General features: G+C 42.5%; 2 protein-coding genes across 12 annotated transcripts; one reads left to right on the top strand and one right to left on the bottom strand.

Moving 5' to 3' along the window:
- Positions 1-473: 473 nt before the first annotated feature.
- Positions 474-3,249, top strand: CUNH6orf120 (chromosome unknown C6orf120 homolog). Of its 9 annotated transcripts, XM_087774970.1 has the most exons (4): positions 761-897; positions 1,190-1,273; positions 1,405-1,465; positions 2,636-3,249. In XM_087774970.1, exon 4 carries the CDS (start codon positions 2,680-2,682, stop codon positions 3,235-3,237), a length of 558 nt encoding a protein of 185 aa, XP_087631096.1. In that variant the 5' UTR covers positions 761-897; positions 1,190-1,273; positions 1,405-1,465; positions 2,636-2,679; the 3' UTR covers positions 3,238-3,249. The 9 variants fall into 9 exon arrangements, with proteins under 9 accessions (XP_087631092.1, XP_087631099.1, XP_087631096.1 ...); XM_087774966.1 differs by lacking the exons at positions 761-897; positions 1,405-1,465 and adding an exon at positions 474-500; XM_087774969.1 differs by lacking the exon at positions 1,405-1,465.
- Positions 3,250-4,522: 1,273 nt separating this feature from the next.
- PHF10 (PHD finger protein 10) lies at positions 4,523-23,665 on the bottom strand. 3 transcript variants are annotated; one of them, XM_087774961.1, is made up of 12 exons: positions 23,171-23,665; positions 20,336-20,442; positions 19,642-19,772; positions 18,799-18,882; positions 17,281-17,414; positions 17,017-17,166; positions 15,731-15,840; positions 14,022-14,175; positions 11,411-11,566; positions 6,497-6,605; positions 6,024-6,212; positions 4,523-4,660 (listed from the first exon to the last, which is right to left on the bottom strand). In XM_087774961.1, exons 1-12 carry the CDS (start codon positions 23,663-23,665, stop codon positions 4,575-4,577), a joined length of 1,905 nt encoding a protein of 634 aa, XP_087631087.1. In that variant the 3' UTR covers positions 4,523-4,574. The 3 variants fall into 3 exon arrangements, with proteins under 3 accessions (XP_087631087.1, XP_087631089.1, XP_087631088.1); XM_087774963.1 differs by having other exon boundaries at positions 18,799-18,876; positions 23,171-23,334; XM_087774962.1 differs by lacking the exon at positions 11,411-11,566.
- Positions 23,666-24,546: the final 881 nt, after the last annotated feature.

The following is a 24,546-nucleotide window of genomic DNA, read 5'->3' as shown; positions in this document are numbered from 1 at the left end:
GGCGCGCCCTGAGGCCAGGGCATGAGCCCCGCCACCCCTAACCGCCCGGGGGCACGCACACCGCGGGCAACGCCCGCAACCCCCGCCCTCCCAGCACGGCCAGGCCGAGGAGAGGCGCCTGCTCACGCAGCGCAAGGTCCCCCCGCCTGTGGCCATTGACAACGCGCCCCCCGAACGCGCCGCAGCCCCCGCGCCGGGGCGGGCGCAGCCGCAGCCATCCGCCGGGCCGGGGAAGGCCTGTCCTCCGCAGCGGGTCCCCGCCGGCAGCACAGCCAACGGCCCCGCCGCGGCGGGGGAGGCGCAGGCCCGCGGAGCCCCGGCGGTGAGGCGGGGCGGGGTGCGTGCGCGGTGCTCCGCGTTGCCATGACGACGGCACCGCCCCCGACGCCTGCTCTCGCGATAGCGGGGGGGGCGCGGCCGGCGGCCCGCGCGCCGCCACGCCCCGGGGAGGGGGCGGGGCAGGGGCGGGGCGGCGGCGGGAGAGCTCGGCGGTAACGGCGGTGAGTGGCGCGCGCCGCGTTCGGCTGCGAGGAGGGCGGCGCGGAAGCCTCCGCCCCTCCACACACCCCCCCCCCCCCCCCGCGCCGCCGCCGGCAGCCGCCCGGCGTCAGCCGCTGGGCCGGGCCGGGCCCGGCTCCCGGGGCGTGCAGGGGGAGCGGCGAGGCGGGCGGGGCGGGGCGGCGCTGTGCCCTGCCTGCCGGCTCCTCCGGGGCGGCCTCCGCGCCCGCCCGCCTCCCCTCGGCCGCCGCGCTGCCCCGGGGCCCGCCCGGGCCCGCCTCAGCCCGCCCTGGGGAGGGGCTTGCCCGCGGCAACCCCGGCCGCGCCGCGCTGCGCTGCCGCACGTCCGCGAAGCCTGCTGCTCGCCTCGCCGTTGCCGGAGCCCCGTGCAGGTCGGAGGTGAGCCCGGCCCCGGCCCTCACTCGGAGGGGTGAGGCCGGAACCGCCGCCCCGCCCCGCCCCTCCCGCTGTGCGGCCGGCGGGGCCCGGGGCCGGCGGGAGCGGGCGGCGGAGTCGCTCCGCGTCCCTGGGAAGCCGGCCGTCGCCGCCGGCGGCTGTGGCGCCCGCGGGGAAGGCGGGAGTTGGCGGGGGCGGGCAGAGGCGCTGGTGGCTCTGTCCAAGGTCTCCTGAAATCGCCGCTCCTTCCGAGCGAGGGCTGCTCCAGCGCCAGACGGCTTTCGTTTGCCCCTAGGTAACTTCATCGTTTTCTGCTCGGATGTGGGGTTTCTCCTGTTCCTCCGCTCGGACATCTCATCACCGCTTCGATTTAAAAGTGGTAGGGTCGGTTCGCTGGTACAGGGAGACAACAGGCGGAAGACCATTTTTTTCTGTCGCTGTTCAGAGGGTTTTGTCAGTCTGGCAGGTTCTGTGAATGCTCTGCTTCCTACTTTTGTGCTGTCTTTGCAGAATTGTGGCCTTGCGGAATAGAGGCCTCTGGGGCAGAAAACTTGGAACCGCAGAAATATTTGTACGTTTTTCCCCTAGATCTGTTTAACTGTAAAACCTCTAAGGTTTAAGTGACATCTCAGTGGAAGTAACGCAGTTTGTTTTGATGCTAGCAGGGTACAAAACAACTTACTGGTAGCTTTCATGTTTAAGATAATTGTAGTGTCCTTATGGAAGGAATGAGAGAATGAAAATCTTCATCTGAAACATGAAAGCGCGTATACTTGTGGCTCCTATACTTGACTGTGATATGCATGTCAAATTCAGTCAGCTGTATGCTTTGGAAGCCTTCAGCAAGGTTCAGAGCTTGCTCCTTTGTACGCACACCCTTAGCGCAGCTGTTGAAGGGACTGGAGTGCTGCAGGCGCGCTCAGGCTGCCTGACTGGGAGCGCGCAACAGGGAGAGAAGGCGTGCAAGAGCCTTAGTCTTGCAGCAGTCCCTTCCATCTCCCCCTTGCCCCGGTAACTTCAGCCTTCTGGTTTGTAGGAAATGCTGTAAAGAGCTGAGCATTTGTACGGTAGGAAAATCTTTAGGAAAGTAAATTTTCAGGGAAAATATGCCAAGTTTAGTCCTAGAAACAATCCACCCAGCAGAATCATAAACGAATGTATTATCTCACTAGATAATACGTTTTTATTTCTAACTCCATTCCCAGTGCAAGTCAGAATGCATACTGCTTCATGCGTACATCCAGATTTGCACCTTTACTGTCTCTGAAGTTAAGATGAGAGGATAGGAGAACAAACAGGATACCCTAAATACCTGATACAAAGTTGAGCTTCTTCAAGCATACAAAAGCCTTTTTTAACTGTTTTTTTAAACTGAAGCTGAAAAATCATTATTGGATTTCGTCTCTTCTGGGTATCTGTCAAATTTGGCGTGCACGCAGGTAGAATGAAACTAAAGTCTTTGCGTCAGTTCTGGATGAAAGAACACCCACTTGACTAATTTCTGTTTAACTTCCGTAAGAAATTCAAGCCATTTTAATCCTGCAGAGCTCTGAATCTTAGCAACAGTTTTTGGTACTGTCAAAAAAGAAGACAAATTAATGAACATACTTAATTGAAGTTGCTTAACTTTGTATGGACTAGAGTGGATTTCTAATATTACCAAATTTAAAAAAAAAAAAAAATTCAATTCCTTTCAGGAATGGAATATGCTAAAATCTGAGTTATGTTTCCTATTCACAAGGTAGTGCACAGGACACAGGAAGAGCCTGAATATAACTTAAGACCATGGCAGCACGCTGGAGAAGAATCCTGGTAGTATTTGTGGCAGCTCAAGTACTGTTTGTGGTAAATACCTTTGAGGAAGAGGACGTACCTGAAGAATGGATTCTTCTTCACGTTGTTCAAGGTCAGATTGGAGCGGGAAACTACAGCTATTTGAGACTAAATCACGAGGGCAAGATAGTACTTCAGATGCGGAGTTTAAAAGGCGACGCAGACTTGTATGTATCTGATATGACGCTTCACCCCAGCTTTGACGAATACGAGTTACAGTCCGTAACTTGTGGCCAAGACGTTGTCCACGTACCCGCGCACTTCCGTCGCCCAGTGGGCATAGGGATTTACGGTCATCCCTCTCACCTGGAGAGCGAGTTTGAAATGAAAGTATACTATGATCGAACAGTTGTGCAGTATCCGTTTGGCGAGGCTTCTTACAACCCCGAGGAGATGGAGGCAAACCAGAAATACTCACAGTCTACAGAAGATGAATCTCAGGATGAGGAATCTGTTTTCTGGACTATACTTATTGGAATCTTGAAATTAATACTTGAAATTCTTTTTTAAATTGATACACACTGGACTAAATCACACTTCAGCCTGTGAAATTGAACATGAATGACTTGCTATAATATTTAATACTCTTTGTTATGTTTCCTGAAGAGGTATTCAGGTTACTTTTCCTAAACCAGAAAGGAAGTGGGGGAAAAAGCCATATTTAATTTTATATTGTAAATCCTCCCCATATGTAAAATGAGCAGCGAGCGCAGTATTTGCAGTGTTCTTCAGAGATCAGGGCTTAAAAATGAATGTACAGTTGGGATCTAGTTAAATTAACTTTAAACAGGTGCTTAGGAAAAATCGGCTCCAGTTCAGTATATTCTATCATTTTTTTTATGAAGAAAAGTAAAATAACAAACTGCTGCACTTCAGTGCCCCCTCTCAGTTTAGAGCATATTTAAAAAGAAAATGTACTCCTTTTCCGAGCAAGGATCTCCAGTAAAACTAATTAGCCATGGCTTTTTATTCAAGCTGAGGAGCCTAGGGTGAAGGAAGGAAAAACCGATCAGTCCCCTAAGGGGACAGATGATCTGTATTTTGACTGCTTGTGCTCTACATCAAGCCAGCCGTCTGTCAAGCAGAGGTCTGTCCAGTCACTCATCACCTCTGCACATCCATGACCTGAATCGAGCGCATGTTACGTCTTCACTGTTACTGCAGGGAGAGGAAGCCTTCACCTGTTGTTACTTGTCAATACGACATTTTCACTCCTCGTTAAAAACAACGCAGCATACAGTATCTTGAACTTGAGAGGTGTTTTCTTACACCTCCCTTTATAGCTTTTTGTGATCAATATTTTTTTTTTTTTTAGTACATCTTCATGAATAAGTCATTAGCTTGCAAAGAAAATTTCTACTGAAAGGAATTTGCAGTACATTGTAAGAAGGTCAGGTCATGCCCATTCTTCCTTGAAAGTTAGTTTTTCCAGGAGTATTTTTTGCTTTGGTTGAGTCTTTCAAAATAACCAGTTGCTATGCAAAGAGTGTATATTTAAATTGCTCTGTAATTTTCTTTTCACAGAGCTTACTGATGAGTGCACTGAAATAAACAAGTACGTTACTATAATTTTATACAAATGGTGCATGTACCATTTAAATTTCATTATTGAAAGCCTTCTCTTTTTAAGTGGGAATTTGGCTTGTCTATCCCTATCTAGACATCTGACAGGATATGATTAGTCACTTGTATCACAAAAAAATCATTATATAGCCAAAATTAAAAGTTTATTTGGTAAAAAGAAAAAAAAAAAGTGGTATTGTTCCTTAGAGTGGTTGGTTAAATAGCACCAAAGTATCACTTTAATTTGTGCAGTTAAGTTTTGGACAGCAAGTTTTTTGGGTTTTTTAGCCCTCCTTGCTGTTTTTCCCCCTTCTTCCTCCTCTTCGGGGTACGGGAGGGTCTTTCTGACAACAATCACAAATCCAGCGACCTAAGAAAAGAAAGTTATCAATTATTGGGAAACTACCTTTGTTACTTACTCAGCTAGTTACGCACCTTTCACCGTTCTACTAGGTGCTCATCTATCTGCAGTACTTCCTTTAATGTAAACAACCAGTGCTTTGCTTTAAAATGTAAGCATCTTTTCTAAAAGGTATAGAAAGCAAACTATGTTTGAGTTTGCGAGTTGTATTTTCACGTGCACGACCACAATCCGAGGGCACGGGCAGTTACTCGGAGCAGAAACGAATGGCAGCTGGGGAATGTTGCTCTGCTGCCACTGGTCTGGGGTCCCATTCCCCGAGCCGGTGTCGGTTATTTCAGCGCAGGCAGGCGGCACGGATTAAACCGCTGGCAGGGGTTCATCACCAGACCTTGTACTAAAACTCATTTACTGAGGGAACAATAAAGGGTTGAGCAAAGAGCAGAAGCGTTTAACTCTTTATATTACAACAGCTGGAATCATAAAGGCTGCTTTGACAATTTTATAGTTTTGTAGGCATATAATCTATTTTGTTTAAATTCTGTCCTTAGGTCAGCCTGAAACTTAAATTGGGCACAGAACCTGTACTGAAGCGACAGCTAGCGCCCGGGCTTCCCAAAATGGGAGCGTACAGTATATTTGAAGTTCCGTAGTTACAGGGAACGCTGTCACTGCAGAACTTGCAGCCACTGAATACTTATTCATGAACCAATGCACCGTGGGTTTAGCATTACACGAAAAGCAACAGTACTACCAGTGATTTATCTGCCTGAAGCTTTCTTTACGCTGCCTTGTGTTGGCCAGGTGATACGAGTGACCAGGTAATTTAAAGGTACAGGCTGCCTGACATCTAGGTACTTCACTTCCAGCTTTGATGTTTAAGAAAAAAATGGGAAGGGAGGGGTTTAAAAAGGTGTTTACAAATATTAAATTGAGCATACTTTTTAATTTAGAAACTGAAATAATAGCACAAACACTTTAGTAATGTGAAAGCTATACTCCAGCAATATGCAGCAATACAGCCTCTTTACAGATTTCTTTTATGAAAAGTGTTATTCTCAGTATTCTGTGGGTATGGGAAAAAAACCACCTAATTCTGAGTGAGTCTGTTTGGATTCTGTTGTAAAAACCAATTATATTTCCTATACAGGAATTGCCGGGTTAAATTGTGCACAACCAAATATACAGAAATAAAGCTTACTAAAAAAATGGGGTCTGACAGTGCGAGTGCTTTCCTACAGTACTGCTTACTCCTACCCTTCACGATTGTTTTAAACTGTTCTTTCAAAAGCAACGCGTACGTTAATTCTGACAGAGAAAGCCCAGGACTCAGAGGAGGTGGGAAGGGAACAATTAACTCTTACTTTATTACCTGAAGGGATAGCGTCAAGCCCCACACAAAAAGTGTGATAACCACGGTCACATACATCACAGAACATCATTTCTTCTTCGTGGTGAGGCTGCCCACATATAATGCATGTTTTACACTCCATACATTGCCAAGGGTAAGTCTTAATCATAGCAACAAGCTCCGGGGTCATGTCAAGGCAAGAAGGGTGGCCTAGATTAAAACCAATATTATCACTTTTATGTCTGAAATGCAATTTAAAATTAGTTAGACTGTTTGCTTTTACAGAAGCTGAAGCTTAGCTCACCTCCAGGCGAGATCCCCCAGTGCACTGAACGTGCCGGTACATGTAGCATTAAATAGAGATGGAGTCTTAACAAAGGACAGAAAAGGCAACCGAACTGTTGGTACACAGGTGTGGTACACGAAACATTTCCACAATAAGATCTGTCAAACAAACTCCCTTAGGAGTCCGCTTAGTGTATGCGGATACTTACCACTGTTGTCACACTGGGAGCAATGTATAAGAGCTTCAGCTTTTCCTTTCTTGTTGGACTCCTTACCCTTCAGACAAATTCCACATATAGCATTTGGAATGACCTTTGGCTGGAAGGGTAGAAGAGGGCTATAAATTCATTCCAGAAGAATTTACAGGTTTAAAAGGAAATGTCATATAACTCCTTAACTCTTAAAATTAATGAACTACCTGTTATGATGTGTGAACCTTAAAACATACGACAATAACTGACAAGCAGCCACACTGAAAAAAGTCGTAGATTAACTACATAAAATTTTGCATTTGGCAGACATAGTGAGTTATATGTAAATCAAATTTGAGCAAAAGCATGTACTCGCTTCTTCCTATGAATTCATCAGCTAACACTCCTCTCGATGTCAATTAAATGTGACACAGCATTAAAAATTTTACTTTCATCCCAATATAGAATACTTCTTTATGAATCTCCATGCAGATTTCCTGTTTATGGAAGAAATTAAATACAATTTTCCATTTGCACGACCCCTAAATATAGAAAATTAATTACAAAAGCAATAAACTTGATTTTTATATCTTTAGTTTCAAAACAGCTGGTTAGCTATGCTGTACGTGGCTATCTGCTTTAGCATTCATTCTTGTATCCAGTCATAATCGCTGTAAGAAACACACACCCTCGCACTGAACTACAGTTTTACATTCATCATCTTTCTACGTGATCATCCGGAGCGTATTTGGGTCCATGAGATCCATTTCAAAGGTAAAAGAGAAACAGCAGGCTGTTACAATGAGTAACATCTGCGGACGCATTCTGTGTCCCAGCCCAAGGGTTTTCTCCCGATGAGAACCGAGGAAGAAGTAAGGCATTATCAATTTCAGAAACATTTCAGTAGTTCTGCTGTTGAGCTTTGACCTCTGCGTAATGAAATTAGTGAGAGATGTGGTTTAAAATTAATATAGTACTCACTGATGTTAGATCAACTAGTGCCAGGGTTTAAAAAAAAAAAAAAATAATGTTGCTGCAAAGACGCAGCTAGCAGGAGTTCAAGGCATATCCTGTTTTCTGCGGAACTGAATGGCTTGCCAGTAAGCAAGAAGAGTCCCAGTCAACTACCAGCCACATGTGGGGAGAAGAATGAAGTTTAATTTTAAAATAAATAAAAGTGAAAACAGAACTATATGTATGTGTGTGTGTGTGTATATATATATATATATATACACACACACACATATAAAAAAAAATTACCGAGACCTTTTGCAAAACAACTTATCTTTAAGTGTGTCTATTTCCCCAGCTAGTTTTTTCTAGCACCTAGCAAGATAATTAATATCTTGACTCATTTTTAAGTAGTCAGGACGCATTGCTTTAAGTTTTCTGAAGTTTTCAATCTGCTTTTTAAGTTAAAACATGGCTACAGTCTGCTTCAAATTGTCTGGTCTAGAGAGTTTTATTTAAGAAAACAAAACACCATACCAGATGCTTGTAGGTAACTTCCTTCAAAAGATGACAGAGGCATTTATACAGACTTTTTTTTGCTTATTTATTTTAAAAAAGCAGTCAACCTGTTTTATACATAAATATAATAAAACAATAAAAGAAGTCTAACATTCACAAACGTCTCTACAAAACAATAAATATAATGGAAGCAAAACCACACATAAACTCTTTTACTGTTAACTATTCTATGTGTCCTACATGTATACCTTTATACCCTGCTCCTCCAACAAAAGTGGCACATGCTTAAACCTCATCAGTGTTGCAGCATCTACCCTTCCGTTGTTTAGGCTACATTCTAATTTTCTTTATTGTGTTTTTATCTATTTCTACGTAAACCAAGCCTTTCTAGAATAGCAAGTGCACTTTTCTAATCAGACTTCTAGTTTGTTAGGGATTTGTGGCTTACTGCCCTTCATGTACAGCAGCACACTCCCTTGTACTCCAGCAAAGCTAAAGCAAGCTGCTTTTCGGTCACTGTACCTGCGTTAGGGTATGTGCAGTTAACACTCTGATACGCATAGTTCTAAAGTTAGACACTGCTATAGATGCATTTATTAACAATGCTTCCATCTAGTCTTACTTCACTAAATTGCGTTCATTAGAAATCGTGCATGTTGGGGGGGTGAGAATCACAGCCTATTATTAATAAAGTTCCAACTGTATGGAAGTATTTTTACAAAAACTTAAAAAAAATAAAATGCAAGACTATTCACATTTCAAATCAGTTCAAGTTCTACCACCATAAATGGCTTTTAGAAATGCTATGAAAAAAGGTCTATCAAATCCAAACGGGAAATCACAATATCCCATCTGCTTAGAGTAAATTTTGCTTTCTACGTCCTCACCTTACTGGGATGAGGAAGGGAGAGAAAATGAATGCAGGGTCAAAACGATGACTGCCTGCTCTGTAAGTTCTCACTTCCACTCTGCAGCTCTCAAAGCAGGCATTCTAACTATACCATTTTTATAAGGTCCTATTCTGAATGCACAGTGTTGCATTTTCATATACAGTGACCTGAAACAGAAGTGTTGCAAAATATAGTTTCTCAATACATTTCAGTTTTATGTGCAAAAAATCTCCTGTACTTTTAACAGTACCCTGTGTGTGCAATTGTAGTAGCCAGTCCTGCAGCAACAAAGACTTACTACTTGTAACATGACAAAATGTAAAACACATGCTAACTGTTCTTTGTTAAAGAACTGACAATAAAAATGGCTCCATATAAAATACACTATTTCTTTTACTTAAAAATAACTCAGCGGAAATGTGTGAATCCTGTAATACTCATAATGTGGCTATAACTATACATTTGCATGTTGATGCCGTAGCAATTATCCTTCAATTTTAACTACATGTAACCAAAAGATTACTGTCCTACAAAAATAGTCAAATATTAGAGAACGATACAGAACAAAAGTATTACAAAGATTTAGAATTCACAGGGACAACATTTTAAATCACTTAAGCCTTCAGCTCAAAGTGCCTTAACATTTAGGCACATATGGTATATCATTATCTCGTGTCTTTATAGACTAACAAACAAGAATCTTTCTGTCTTACCAGTTAAAACAGCTCACGTAATTGGGTTTACTGAAAGCATTTAAACGTTCCCACAAACAAGAAAGCCAATCCTCTCACCCTCGCAACACAACATCACCACCTGTGACTTATCAACAGCCTGATGGCCGATGCAGGCAGGGTACGCTGACATCGCAAAGATGTGGCACTGTGAGTTTACAGTAAGACCTTGTTACTAACACAATTGGTGATTTTTGAACCATTAAGTAATTGCTACGGGAATCCATTTTCAAAAGGCAATGCTGTAGACTACCACTATTCTTCTACAACTAGAAGTGCAGAACGTCGCAAAAAGTTCTGCTCCATCAGTCCTCCCTCTATGCATTCACAAGGCCATTAAATAGATTGGACTAATTAAACACTCAGGCATCGCACAGCGAAGTGAAACTTCTGTAAACCAGCTGCACACAATCTCTAATGTCAAGTTAAACAAAGCTAAAAAAAATTTCAAGCTCCATCTTTGGATTTCATGTTCATGGGAATACTGGTATGCATTCTGTGTCTACAACAATTTGCAAAGTTACATATAAAAAAATATACATATGGTACCACAGTCTAAATCTCCAGTTTGCATATTTCTTAGTAAGTTCCTGAAAAGAGAAAACACAGCTGGAGCTTGCTATCTGTTATGAACCTGGACAGATACTGTATGTAGAGAAAATTTATCAAAGCTGTCCAATTCTTGCTGGAAATTAGCTTCTTCACATAAGTTATAGTTTATTTACTGTTAACTTGGTAAATACAGAGAGTAAATATTTATGAATACAAAATGCAAGCCATCAACAGCTCACCTTTGCTGAGACAGTTTCTCAATATGTACGATCTTGTCACTGACAACAATGTTCCTTTTTCCATAACCTCTCTTAACGAGCATTCCTGAATGCTAAATACTAAACCCCATCTTAATGTAGTGTTTTCCCTCTTTATGGGTCTATTCCTGCTCCCACATAAGTCAATGGAAAATTCTCATTCCTTTCAGTGGAACAGGACTAGGCAATGACGTGCTTTAAACGTGTTACATTATACTCAGATCCTCTCTTAGTATGCAGAATACTAACACATAAATAATGCATGTCAATTCCCACTTCTTCTGAAAAGTATTTTTATCTTAATCTTATTTTCTTCTCAGTTTTTGAAATTATTATACAGTAATACTGATGATTTGGGTCTTAGGTTTGGCAATCACTGCTCGCCAGCTGAAATGTCTTAACATTCTCGCCAAGTTTTTAGCTTGGATAAAAGCATATTGCCCACAAACGTTTCTACATAGTATGAACTACATAAAAAGCTATTTTCCATATACTGTTAAAGTGGTTACATAGTGTTGCCTATACAAGTGTAGTAAGCTTCTTGCCTTCCATCCTATACGTCGTATCATCTCAGGATGAAAGACTATTTAAAATGAACGTCATAACAATATGTTCAGCCACATAGCTGCACTTTACAGCGCTGATCTCTTGGTATGCTGCCATACTAAACAGTAGAAAAAAAATAATGGATACTGAATGCTAGTTTGGAACTGGCAAGTAATTCTGACTGCTATGTTAAGGCAGACAGAAAGATGCAGAGTTCCAACGTTAACTCCACAATGGATTTTTCTGACGTTACTGCCTGGGAATCTGAGAAGTTAACAGAAACAGAGGCCACTGTATAGCTAGGGTAAAGGAAAGCCCCACATGAAATAAAAGCAAAAAAGAAGTAAGGAAGCAAACAGATGGAGCACACAACAGGAGAGCAGTTAGTGAAGTACAGCAAGCAGAAGTTCCATATTACTGAAAAAACAAATATTTCAGGGAGAGGCTGGTCAGTAAAGAATTCAGTCAGGGGCTTTTTTCTTCTACCTTGTACCCAGGAACTGATTTGGATAATACAGAACGTTTGGAACCATCTTTTCTTGGAGTAGCACTTTTGTCTCTTGCTTTTTGTCTTCCCTGAAAAGAATCCTCCTGGTTGTCTGTGGCGCAATCACCTTCAGATACATTGCCAGACGAATTGTCCTATAATAAAAATACCATAGCTATATTTTTTATTTTTTGGATAGACAGACAAGTCTTTCCTATGCCCCTTAGAGCCAACTAAGGTAAAAGAAGGATACATCTTTCCTTCTGCAAAAGCATGGGGTACATCACAATCTAGAACACTTTTGCTCATAACCTTCATTATCTATTATTTCTCATGCAAAGAGACTGGCATCAGGAATAGCAGTCATGTTTTCCAGTTGGTTTCGATACCAGAGTGGGGAGCGCAACAGTGTAATTCTTCGAACCGTTTTCCTTTAAAAGTCAGCAAGAAATCCACTATACGCAAGATGTTGTTTACAAAGTAAAGGGCCAGCAAAAATTTAAAAGTGCCCTTGCCATGCATTTGAAGTGTACTACCAAATAGTGTTGCCTTGAATTAAACATGTGAAGGTTTTTTTTCTGCCACCCTCATCTACTATTTTCACCAGGAGCAATCTAAATATTTCATTTGGATTGCAGCAGCAGAACGCCATCAAAGGCAAAACACATTTCAATATTTAATACAGAACTAAACAACAGAATTTATGCTGCGGTTAAAGCATTTTTTTTTGAGGAATGAGGAGGCAAGAAAGAGGGGAAGAGGTTCAAAGAGGGTGAGAGATCAATGTAAGCATAATTAAGAGCAGCAGCACAAGATTTTTCTCAGAGAAGTGTTAATAACAGCCTCCAAAAAGCTCCAGAAGAAAGCAATATGATTAATCACATTTATTACAATAAAAACCAAAAGGCCAAATAACAGTGGTGCCCTACAGTAAAAGGCATTCTGTACAAACATAACAGTAATCGCCCTGTGCCCCAGAGCCTAAAATCAAAACAGACAAAACAGACACAGTGCAAAGGGAGGAGTATAACACAAAAGCAAAGCAAACTCTGTGGCAACAAGAAACGGTATGTTTCACCCTTATTTAGGGGAAGGGTTATTTAGGACAGGCCCATTAAAACACTACAGAAGAGGAAAATTGGTACCTGACTCCAACAATGGGGAGGAGAAAAAGGAAAAAGCATAAAGCATAGTGCAGGACTTACCAGGGAGATCTGATGAATGGCAGGCAGCCCAAAACTCAGGAAGAGGCCAGACAAATGCCCACCTTTGTGTTCAATGGGTATTCTTCCCCAACAATATGCCCCAATGACTAGCAAAGAACCCCTGCTCCCATAGCCAAACCCACTTCACAGGAATCTCACTTTAAATTTTCCCTACACTTTTCCAACACACGGACATTTTCACTTCTGCATTCTGTCACCAAAAAGAGTTCTGAACTTCTGTGAAAAATGGAAGGATAGTCTGCTCAGTCCAGTTACTTTTCTTTATCATTAAGGGGAATGGAAGTCAGTGGAATAGGGAACTGGGAAGAAATGGTTAAAGACCAACTGTAAAAAAGCTGGAGTGTGATTAAACCAAAATTTTGAGTTGACATTTAGCATGCTAAGTTTATACGGTTTCTTTTTCTCCAAAAAATGCAAGCAGAAAGGGTATATTAACAGCTGTCTCTCCCTGGTTAGCCTACAAGCTGACCCCTTCCTTTCTTCTTCAGTTCTGAGTAGCTTATGAATATTTAAACAAAATAAATGTTTATATGGCAAAATTTAGCATTATATATACCCACCATCTAGCATGTTCATCAGCTGAACTAGAAACTCTTAAATGCACCTGTGATTTTACATGCTATTTCTCTTAAAATTAGGGTTAAACTTCTGTAACATGGTTGTTACCCAACACACTAACTAAACCAATATACCAATTGTTCAGTTGTACTCAGGCAGCTCATCTGAAGCTCAGCTGCTCTTGAACACTTAAAACACTGTCAAGGTAGGTATGTGAAAGTTTCCCTTAACTTCCAGTAACAGTTAATTTTGTGTTTGCATAAACAGAGAGAACATAAACATCTTTTTAAAGATGTACTGTAAAGCAAAAAAACGAGTGCTTTTTACCTTCTCTTTAAATTGGAATAAAGTAACTGTTTCTGTATTGAGTACTTCCTGCTTCGACATCACAAGAAGAAAAAGTTATCAGGCTATCAATACCTTTGCTTTAGTGACAGATTCTGTGGGACTTAAATAGCAAAATATGCTGTGACCTGAACTAGCTATAGCATTCATTCCCCTCAGAAATGCTAGCAACTCCCCCTTGGGGAAAAGGGCATAATGAAGAGCTGCGGTTGGGAAGATTCTTCAAGATTTCTTTAAAAAGAAGGAAGAAAGGGCTTGAAATTCCAAATATTTGTTTGATTTATTTTAAAAATGGATCAAAATGGAAAGCTGGAGAGCAATGTTATAAAATAAAGAGAAGTACTAAGAAAGGGAGTACACTTCTAGTTTATGATTCTCCTTCATTTTGCAAATGTTAAAGATTCTACTAGGAAACTACTGAAACTAACAAAAGTGAAGGAAAAGGATTTTTTTGTTGAAGAATACTTTCAATTTGTCTCACCGAATTGCCTTTGGGTTTCCGTTTTTCATCTCCTCGCCCTTCCTCTGCATCATCTGAATCTCCATCACTGTCTAACGCAGGCAGCTCTGGATCCAAAGGAGGTTCATAAAGAGCTGTGTTTAATGGCAAGTAACGAAGTTCATCTGGAGAGTATCTAAAGTTAAAAAAATAGAGAAATCCATGAAATCAATTCATGTGTACTTTACGCATAAATATTAAGTCACACAGCATACAAGGACTTCAATGAGAAAGAGTAAGAAAAACTCCCTTTTTTCAGGAAGGCACATAAAAACATGCAGTTCTGAAAACACAAAGAACATACTAATTTCTCCTCCCAAGTGTGATAACGTCTAGTACTTGTCTTCTTTGTATAGCAGATATTCGTGGGACACAGGAGGAGTATTATTTGCAATGTTCCAAACCTACATAGTCACAAGAGGCCACGGAACCCCTAAAAATTTTTAACCAATCCACGTTACCATGCCCAACAGACTATACACTTTGTTTATAAACGTACAGTGCCCATGCAGCACATGCACAACAATTCTAACCCAGGGCACACAAACAGCTAGGGTCCGAAGCAAAGTAAAGAATATGGCTATATGTCTGAGTTCCTTGATTATTGAAGGAGAACAAAAATGCATATAAAAATATTATTTCAGAAGACTGTGAAGATCTAATCACATTGCCTATAGCCAGATACAGCTTAATGTGTGTAATCCACCCCCTTTTTTTTTTTTCACCTTAAACACTAAGAAAAAAGTGAAAGTCCTGTTACTATTAAGGATAAGCATTGTAAGGAGTAGGATATTATTTTGATGCATATTTTGAAAGGCTGTGTCCATCATTAAGAAGGATAAGCAGTTTTACTTGCAGCTTATAAGTGCAAAATAAACAAGATATCTAGTATTTTTAATTCAATTAATTTAATAAAATTGAAATCCTTCAAGAATGTCCTGTAACATGCAGATTTGAGGTGGGCTGTATGCACACACACCGGAACAAGAAAGGCATATGCAGACAAAGAGCTTCTCTAAAGAAAACCATGCACGTACAGGATGAGTACCACCTCTGTTGTACCGACGGTAAGACTTGGGCAACAATTTTCAAATCAGTATGTATTTGTCAAATGGGAGCATGCCACTGGTAAAGTCTTAAATTTGTGTAGACAGTCAAGTACACATTTTACATGAAATATAAAGATCCAACTAGCAATACCTTTCTCTCTCACTTACAAATCCAACATTAAACTTAGCCCACAAGACCAATCAATTTGTTTCTTAAATTAAAAACTTGCTAAAATTTAAAAAAGAACAGTAAGACTATCACACGGAAAACATGTGATCACAAGCCAGCATTACAACATTCTGATATAGCAACATTAATCTTAGCACACATGCAGAGGCAGATGATAAGTAAACACATGAGGGTGTCAGGAGTGAAATCAATGTCTCCTTTTACCACAGTAAATACCTGAGCAGGCCAAATCCCAGCCACTGCAATACATCAGTGGAGACAGTACTCTTCCAGCCAGTGCTGTTTTGTTGACAAAAGCTGTCGTGCTATACATCTATTAGACTAGCAAGTGTCTCAAGTAAAAAATTAATTCAAAACCTTACAGTAAACACACTAAAGCATTTTCCATCTGCTAGATGTAGAGCAAATAGATCAGTGCAACAGAATCGGCAGTTAGGACGCTTTTTAAATACCTTTTGTAGTACTCCTGGAACTGGCCGGGTATGAGAGCCACTGGATAAGGACTAACCTTTGTTCTCTCTGTAGGTAAGATTTTGTATTTTCCTTGAGGCACCTGGATAATCTGTATTGTTTAATACAAAACAATGACATTTGTGTTTCACATACAAACTTTTGAGCCTTTCTCACCATCTACCCCCCCCCCCCCAACATTTTTTAACTAGGCACTTTTAGTGAGTTGGAACAGCTACCTGAGTTCTCCCATGGGAAATCCAATTCATTGAAATGGTAAGAGATCCCACTCACAAGATAGTATTATGGATTAAGTCCGATCACTAAGTATCTAGTGAACTGAATGAATATTAGGTAAGGCTACTTCTAACAGTATTTTATGTAAAATAATTTAAAAATTAAAATCTAACAATTGAAATAGTAAACATTAACTTTTGTGACTGACATTTTTAGCATGAATTATCATTGTTGGTCCATAGCTGTAGAGGGTAGCAAGAACATGTCCATCTAATTCTGAAACCAGACTGTGCTATAAAAAAAACCCCATTAATACCATGAATATATGGAAAGGAGAAGCTTACACAGAAGCCTTCTTTCCCTTAGAAAGATATAAAACTAGTTATCCACTGTCTTGTCTCTAACATGGGTAAACTTTCCATAATAGACTGCCATGTAATAATTTGCATAGAGAAAATTTTTGCCTTACTCTCTTTACACAAGCAGAACAGTCCTGCTTCAAAATGCCAGCTATTTTTTTTTAAACCAGGCACAGAAGCCTGAAATGTATCTAATACAAAAATAATATAACACCTAACAAAAACAAGGGCATAACATTGACAGACAACACTCTTTTAGAGGAGAAATACTTTACTTTTTTACTCTGTGTATTGTTCAGGCAAAATTTTGGAGGTGTTCCAAAAAAGAATTAGCCATTTATATGAACAGATACAATAGCAACAGAAGCTTCTTAGTAACCTACACATCCCTCTTAGTTTTATGCTACTACCAGCAGATTAAAGACACGACAACAAAGTAACACTGAAATCTTTAAAGCTTCCTGAGACAAGTATGTTCAAGTTAAAAAGTTTTCACATTCAATATATTTGAGATTATTATTTTTAGGAGTATTGCCCATTTAACAGCAAAACTGTTTAAGTCCCTACATGACTGAAAGAAGACGAATCAAAACCCTTGATAATAAAATAGTTAAAATGGTACCAAAACCAATTTCACTAAAACAAGCAAGGCGCTCCCTATTGACATTGGTAAGAAACTTAAATCTGCCTACATGTGTCTGTAAATCAAAATAGGCTCTTCTTTCTTCCATCCGCTCTCGGTTTAAATTGCTGTTGAATTCTGCAGCCTTCTTGGCAGCTTTTTTTATATATTCTGGAACTTTACTGGCTTCTACTTTCTGTGTGTTCTGCTGTTGCATTTGCTGGAATAAAAACAATTTTATTAATTCACATACATTTCACTATTAGTTTGAGAACAACCTTTTCTTATGCTCCACATGTTACAGATCTGGTTCACTTATATGCTAGTTACTTACTGAGTACTCTTTATAATGATCTGTTATTCGCTGACGTTCTTTCTCTTGCAGTATAACAGAATACTCAGCATGTTTGGCAGGGTATTCTTTAATCATAAGATCAATTACTTCATCACTACGCAAAGCTGTTAGACCTAAAATAGATAAAAGCAATAATGATGCTATCTGGCAAAACTAACTAGGTTATTTATACCCCACAATGATCAACTCAAGTTTTTGAGCGGCTGAAGACAACAACCTGCTGTGCACGCTTCTCTCTCACGGAGGAGTGAACTTGTCCTCTTTAGCTTTCAAGGCTGATCAGGAGTTTGCTTCTACCCAAGGAGGCAAGGCTCTTTCTTTCCTTGCTCACAGCCACAGACCCCCTTCACATTGACTCAGCCACCTACTTAGCTCCCGTCGGGCAGAACCTTTGTTCTAAGCGGGACCTGGTGAACTCTTAGTTTCAGTTTCCAATACTGGCGAAGCGTTAGTTTCATTACCTTGCAGAACCTTAACCGAAATTATAAGGTTTACATAATCTCTCCATACAAATCAAGAAAGAATTACTGCGAGGGCAATTCTGAGCAGCAAACTGCACACAAACTCCTGACTCCCAATTAAAGCATTTGAAGTTCAGAACTCAGAATGCCTCAGTTTGCAGCTACAATGCAGAACTCCTCCTTTAAAGGTTCCAACACAACTAATCGCCAAACGTTGACAACAGAATGTGGGTTGACTTATGTTACTACCACTGATTATAAATATAACCTTAAAACCCAGGGGTAGTTAACTCAGCACACATCTCTACTGGATATATGAGGCAAAATACAGCATTTTGCTTCTACTGATAAAAATTAGATACTGTTCTCTCCCACATATTTAAGTTTTAAAAAAAAAAAAATCAAGAGAGCTGGCAGGTGAGAAATAAAGGTGGTATACCAAAGACTGCTAGTATATAAAAGGACATTACATTTGCACAAACCCACGATATACAGAAAAAAATGTGACAGGCGTCATTTAATCTCTAACATGCTTCAAGTCACATGTATCAGCAGAGGAAGAAAAAGGTACTTCAAGCTCTTTCAATGTAAGCTGCATCAGTGACATCATTCCATTTCAAGTACATTGAAGTGCTTTAATACACAGCCTTCTAACTTCTAACATATGAGCTGAACCATATAAAGATACACCAATGTTTGCTGAGTTTCAACTAACTCAGCAAAACAAGACTGATGTACTTTTTAATTTGAAAAATTATGGTGTTCTCTTTTCTAGAAGGACAAAAATGTTGTAAAAGTTAGTTTACAACATAGAAGGGATTTTGCTAAGTAGTTAGAACAGATTTATTTTTTCATGATAAATCTGGAATACTGATACCTCATGGCTAATTTACACAAATTAATAATAAACCAGTTTTCATTTCAGAATTTACGTTTTCAGTTAAGAGTGATGCAATTCTCTACCAATCTGAATCACATTTTCAGTGTATCATATTTTTAATACTGTAACAAGGAACCTAACAATTTGTTTTCTTACCTAGGGTGCACTGAGTCTCTGTGATAACATTTAGTTCTCTGAGGTAGAGTTTCTCCTTGTGAGATAGATCTCGTCTTTCTAAATCTCCAAAGAAAACAAGAAACAGCAATAAAAATGTGCGTAGTTACTCAAACTTCCCCATAAACAGTGTCAAAGCTTTTTGACAATTTTATTTCCAGGCAGTGAGAATCTGTATTATACTACTATTCCTACAAACACAATAATTTTATAAATTAATTGTAAATTTAATATACACTGTAGGGACATGGTCAGTTTTTCTGAGTACCCTTCCTGTAGTTATGATTTACAGAAATACTGAAGAAACTTGACATATGAGCTCAGATGCAGAAAAGGCTATCAAGCACTGAATGTACATTCTTTTTTTCTTTTAATATGCCTTTTAAAAATAAATTCCATGACAGAAGAACCAGATTTGACAATTCTGAATAATGAAGGCTCATATTCTAGAACTTCTCCAATTCGTTTTTTAAAATTCCTCCACAGTGTAGAAATGTTGCCACATATATAGTAAGAAATCACCAACAAAATACTTAAAAATGAGGTCAGTTTTCAAAAGGTACTAGCTGATCTAACCCCAAATCAGACTTGTTTACAGATTTTCAGTGGCAATACCAAAAAGTCTTAAATTACTTCGAAAATCATAGGATACATTTTCAATATGCCAGTAACAAAAATAAAAAGCACAACATACATAATTCAGATCTGCTTTTGCCAGGGTCTTTTTTTAATCAGTTGGCTCATGCTATAGCCAAAGAGACACAGACTACATCCAAACTGTAGGAAGACCAAGATTTTTAGAAGGAAAACTTTAAAAATAAATACCTGGATATTTTCTTTTAAAGGAAGTCACACCCAAATATTCACTGACTTGCTCCTGAAGCATATAGTATTCTCCTGTTTCATCTGGTGGCCACTTGTATTCTATCAAGTTTTCAGCAGGAAAATAGCTGTATCTAAATATAAGAACAATGTTAGAACAAATCAAAAAATCCTTAAGAGGGATACTTACATTTCTAGAAATTCAATAATTCCTATTTATGTCAATGAACAACATCTATGAAATTGGACAAGCACTTTAGAACACTGCACCCTGCTAACCCATTTCAATGTCGCTTTGTTACACCCCACTTCACAGGTATTTCTCCACACCAGCATTCGTCAATATGCTGAAGGACAGAACATGAAGAAAGGGATATCCATGATAGTGATAGGACAGCAGGAAAAGCAGGTACTACAGTGTCAAAATTCACTCAAAAAATATGTCCTATTTTAAAAACATGTAAGCTGTGCTTCTGGATTGTAAATTAGATGCAGCACATTTTGTGTCATTTTAAAATAAAATGTCTTAAAATACGCTGAGAGAAAAAGACAGCTAGCTACTCCTAGGACATTGCCTCCATTCAGAAAGATATATGAAAAATATACAAGCAAAGAAAGAAGAGCTAACACTTAAGCACAGCGAACAACACAATAGGACTAGCAATAAAAAAGTGGGAACTGTAAAAAATAGTATTACCCAAGGTCCTGACTAGAAGTTTCACAGCTCCGAGAACTGTCCCCTGAGCCCATACGCCGTCTTTTGGATGGCTGGCTGCCGTCATTGGAATTTTCTTCTGTGTCATCCTGAAACAAAAACGAAGATAAATATTAGAAAAAATAAGAGTATTCAGCAGATAATGTAAAACATCAAAAAATATTTCAAGGCAATCCACAGTTTAAATATACCTGAACTACTGAGCTAGTTAATAACACTCTTTACAAACAACTCACAGGACAGTTTACATAGCAAATTATTCTTTGCTCTAAACTAGCTGCATGACACATAGTGGCACAGAAGGAGAATTGGGTAGTTTCTCACCTGTTGCATAGGTGGAGCACTGAATAGACAGAGCTGTGGCTCTGACCACCAAGTTCATTGTTCTTGATGTAAACTACCTATGGCATTAGCACAATCAGACAGCTGTAGATCCACCAAACTTCCCTCACTGGTGACAGTCAGGGACAAGACTAATTCACTTAATCAGGCTAGCTCTCAAAAGCAACAGCAAGGGCAGAGCAAAAACACCAAGCCCTTGCTGAGAGCTGATGCTTACAAAATCAAGGGAAATATGACCAAAAGCAACACAGGAGTTTACGGACACACAGTTAAAATAAAAGGAATGATATACAGTTTACAAAAAGGTATGATTACAGCAAGTAGCAAAGACTTGTCTTTTGTGGGGGGGGGAAAAAAAAAGAGAAAAACTGAAGTTGTATCGCAACAGATAGAGAAGACAAATTTCATCTTCGAGAACAAAGTTATTACAAGGGAACACGTAGAAGTTAACTTACAGGTGTCACTATTCAGATCTCATAAGATCTATATAAAGAAAGGGAATAAAGGGTGAAGAAAAAAAATTTTAAAAACCTAAGAGTTCTGTAAAATCTGGCAGACCAATGATTCCACTGGCCTTCTTGTGCTTTTCACTGCTTTGTTGTCTAATAATGCTATACAGCTCCTACCTAGTGCTCATTGTCAACAACTCTCAAAGCATTTAGTGATCACCCTTGCATGATTATTAATTGAGAAACAGAAGGTAGAAGTGTTCAAGTGAATCACCTATTGTCACCAGTAGTACAGGCAAGAACAAGATAGCTCTTTCAGTGGAGTAGCATGAAAGAATCAGGTTTCATAACTTTTGTGAAAAGTTTAAGAAAGAAGAATTAACCTGTCAGAAATAAATGGATCAAGCCCACAATTATACTTATGTATTAAATAATGACAAGAACAATTATTAGGTCTACCTTAGCTAATGTCTTTCATTCTAGTATGTTTTACATACCACATCACTTGGAATATCATTAAAAAAGATTCCAGCAAATGAGAATGCATTACTTTTATTATGTAACATTTCACAGTACTATAATCAAGACAGGCCACAGGGAAAAAAGCTATTTGTCTCCTGTATTTTTGGTTTATTTCATGTTTTTTACAATTTTTTTCTTTCTTGTGGAGTAGTAAGGGTATCTTTCATGCAATTAGAACAAAAACTTAAAAGCAAAATTTAATGAAACTGTTCTTCCTTAATGCAGCTATACTTAAAGAATCAGCTAAGTAGCATCTCCACTAGTACTACTAATGACACTATTTCCTAGTATTGCCCTGTATAAACTTATTTAGGCAAATCAACTAGCAGTCCCCAATCCAAACAATAACACACTAGAGTATCTTGTGACACAGCTATGTCTCATCAGCAATTCTTCCTTACTTCCTACACGGAACATTAATGCACTCCAAACCTTTTCAACTACTAGACAAAAACATGAGCAGGGCCAAAGCCGTGCTTTGCCATGCCAAAGCTATCATGAGACTTCAAAACATTTTTAAAAGACAGATCTCAACCTGACAGTTAAGAGGAAGTGCCTGGCATCAGTTTCTCCTTTTGCTTTGAAATTTTCTTTTATTAAATGCGCTATCATTAAAAAGTATGAGCTCCCATACCACAGGAGAGATGAAAGTCCTCTATTTCTATCTTTGCTTTCTTATTTGCTGAGAAGTTCAGCAAATTCAATCACACAGGCTCACAGACTAAAACGCTCTAGGAAATGAGACAGTTTGTTGGAGAGGACTTTGCAGGAAAACTGAAAACATTTGCATTGCAATCTAAGACGCACTGTAGTTCAACCGCTGTTACTGCAGCAAACATAACAATTAAGGACAGCCTTGTGGCTTTCCCAAAAAAGCCCCTTCTTCCCTTGAAAACGCAAGTTTCTGTAAAACGCCTGTTAGTCCTTACAAAATAAGGTTCCATTACGAATTCCTGGCACATCTATCAATTATAAGCTCTACGCAACGATCCTTTATTATGTAATCGGAAAGCCTGAATTACCAAGATGTCTTTCAAAAAGTAACTGCCAATCTGCACCCCGGCGTGGGTGCGGAAACGGCAGCAAGTACTTGGTGCCGCAAGCCCAAGCAGTGCCTGGGAAGAGCGGGTGCAACCCAGCAGGCCTGGGCACAAGAGCCCGAGACTAGACCCAAACTTTGCTGGCTGCGACGCTGGCCGCTGCCGCGCCGCACCCGGGACGGCGCCTAAGGACTTTTAGGAAAGAGGACGGCCCGCGGGCACCCGGCGGGGCCTCGCCCGCCCCCCCCCCCCCAGCCCCGGACCCGCACCCGAAGTTCGGCCCGGGGCGCGGGAGGGCGCCAACCCCCCCGCCGAGAGGCCGCCCGCCGCCGTCCGCCTCCCCTGGGAGGCCTGAGGCGAGCCCGGGGCGGAGGGGTCGCGACGCCCGCGCGGGGGGGCCGAGCGAGGCCTCCCGCCGAGGCGGCTGTTGCGCCGCCGCGCCGGGCCCGCAGCCCCGCTCTCACCTTCAAGGACTGGGCGCCGGGCGTGGCCGGGTCGCTGTCGCAGAGCCGCGGGGACAGGACGGCCGCCATGACCGCCGCGGGGGCCGCCGCCGGCTGGGCGAGGAGCAGCGCCGCCGCCGCGCGACCCGGCCTCGCGCCGCGCCCGGCTCCGCCCCCCCTCCCCCTGCGGGGGGTGGCAACGGCCCCTACCGGCCAGCTCGCGCACGAGCGCGGCGGCTCGCGCAGCTCCTGCTCCGCCCCCCTCCGGGCAGCCCGCGGCGACCCCGGCCCGCGCCGCCGGACCGGCACCCGCCCCGGCCCGCCGCCGCCAACGCCGCCGCCGCGCGGGCCCAACGCCGGGGCCCCGCCGCCGCTGCCGCCGCCGCCGCCGCCGCCGCGCCCTCCTCCTCCTCCTCCTGCCGCCGCCGCTCGGGCGGCCGCGCGGCCCGGCCGCGAGCGCGGAGCCGAGCCGCCGCGGTAGCGCTTGGGCAGCAGCGCGGCGCGGAGGGGCAGCATCCCCCCGCGGTGCTGAGCGCCGAGCGCCGCCGCCGCCGAGCGGGGCGGGAGCTGGCACCCGGCAGGGCTGGGCTGCTCCGCCGCCAGGCTCCCGTCTCCGGGAACGTCAGCCGGGGACGAGCTACGTTTGTGAACCAGCAGCCCCCGCAGGAGGGGTGTACGGGGGGCGGGGGGCGCACTCGGCGGAGCCGGCAGGAGCGCGCTCGCCCCTGCGAGGAGGGCGCTCGCAGCCGCCCCGCCGCTGCGCGGAGGCGCCGAGCCAGCTGCGCGCCGGGCGGCGCCGCGGGGGCCGCGTCCCGCTCCCGCCGCGGCGGCCGGGCGAGGGCGGAGCGTGGCCCTCCCCGCCAGGAAAGACCCTCGTCCCGCCGGCGCCGGGGCGGCGCGCACGCCCGCTCGCAGCCGGGCGCCGGGGCCGCGCACAGCCCCCGCTCCGGCGAACAAAGCGCCGAGCCGCGCCCCGGCGGGAGCCGCAGCCGCTGCCCGCACCTCGGGCTCGGCCCGCAGGCGGCTCCAGGCACGCCCAGAGCCCAGCGGGCCGAGGGGCGCTGGGAAGCACCACCACCACCCCGCTCTGTGTTCACACGCGTTTATTTTCAGCTCTTAACAATACAACTGACACGGAAAAGGCAGCAGCGCTCCACCTCCACGCACGGCAGGTCCAAAAGCACAAAAGCAGATGTCCACGCGCTTCACAGATCTGCCAGAGTCTTATTTTTCTAAACACAGTCATCGCTGTCCTTGCCCATTACGGACCAGTGACCAATAGCCTCGTTACTGACCCCACCGTCCTCCCACCCTGGCTGTCAGAAGCCACTAGACAAGTGATCAAACTCGCCCGATTCAGGACGTACCAACTGCGTACAGGCTGGTAGCGATTTAAG

This window comes from Nipponia nippon, unplaced genomic scaffold (genome assembly GCF_047370975.1).
Source record: "Nipponia nippon isolate SJK-2023a ecotype South Korea unplaced genomic scaffold, ASM4737097v1 scaffold_4, whole genome shotgun sequence".
Taxonomy (NCBI): domain Eukaryota; kingdom Metazoa; phylum Chordata; class Aves; order Pelecaniformes; family Threskiornithidae; genus Nipponia; species Nipponia nippon.
The sequence above is the reverse complement of the archived record's forward strand: the minus strand, read 5'-3'. Positions and strand labels throughout refer to the sequence as shown.

What these genes read in the sequence shown, in the direction of transcription:
- CUNH6orf120 (XM_087774966.1), top strand. Translation starts at nt 2,680, where the DNA reads ATGGCAGCACGCTGGAGAAGAATCCTGGTAGTATTTGTGGCAGCTCAA.
- PHF10 (XM_087774961.1), bottom strand. Translation starts at nt 23,665, where the DNA reads ATGCTGCCCCTCCGCGCCGCGCTGCTGCCCAAGCGCTACCGCGGCGGC. An exon ending in TTCCAGGAGTACTACAAAAG is followed by an intron (nt 14,176 to 15,730) that starts GTATTTAAAAAG and finishes TTTTAACTTTAG; the next exon opens with ATACTCTCCAGATGAACTTC. An exon ending in AATCAGTTCCTGGGTACAAG is followed by an intron (nt 6,606 to 11,410) that starts GTAGAAGAAAAA and finishes CTACCCTTCCAG; the next exon opens with CCAAAGGTCATTCCAAATGC.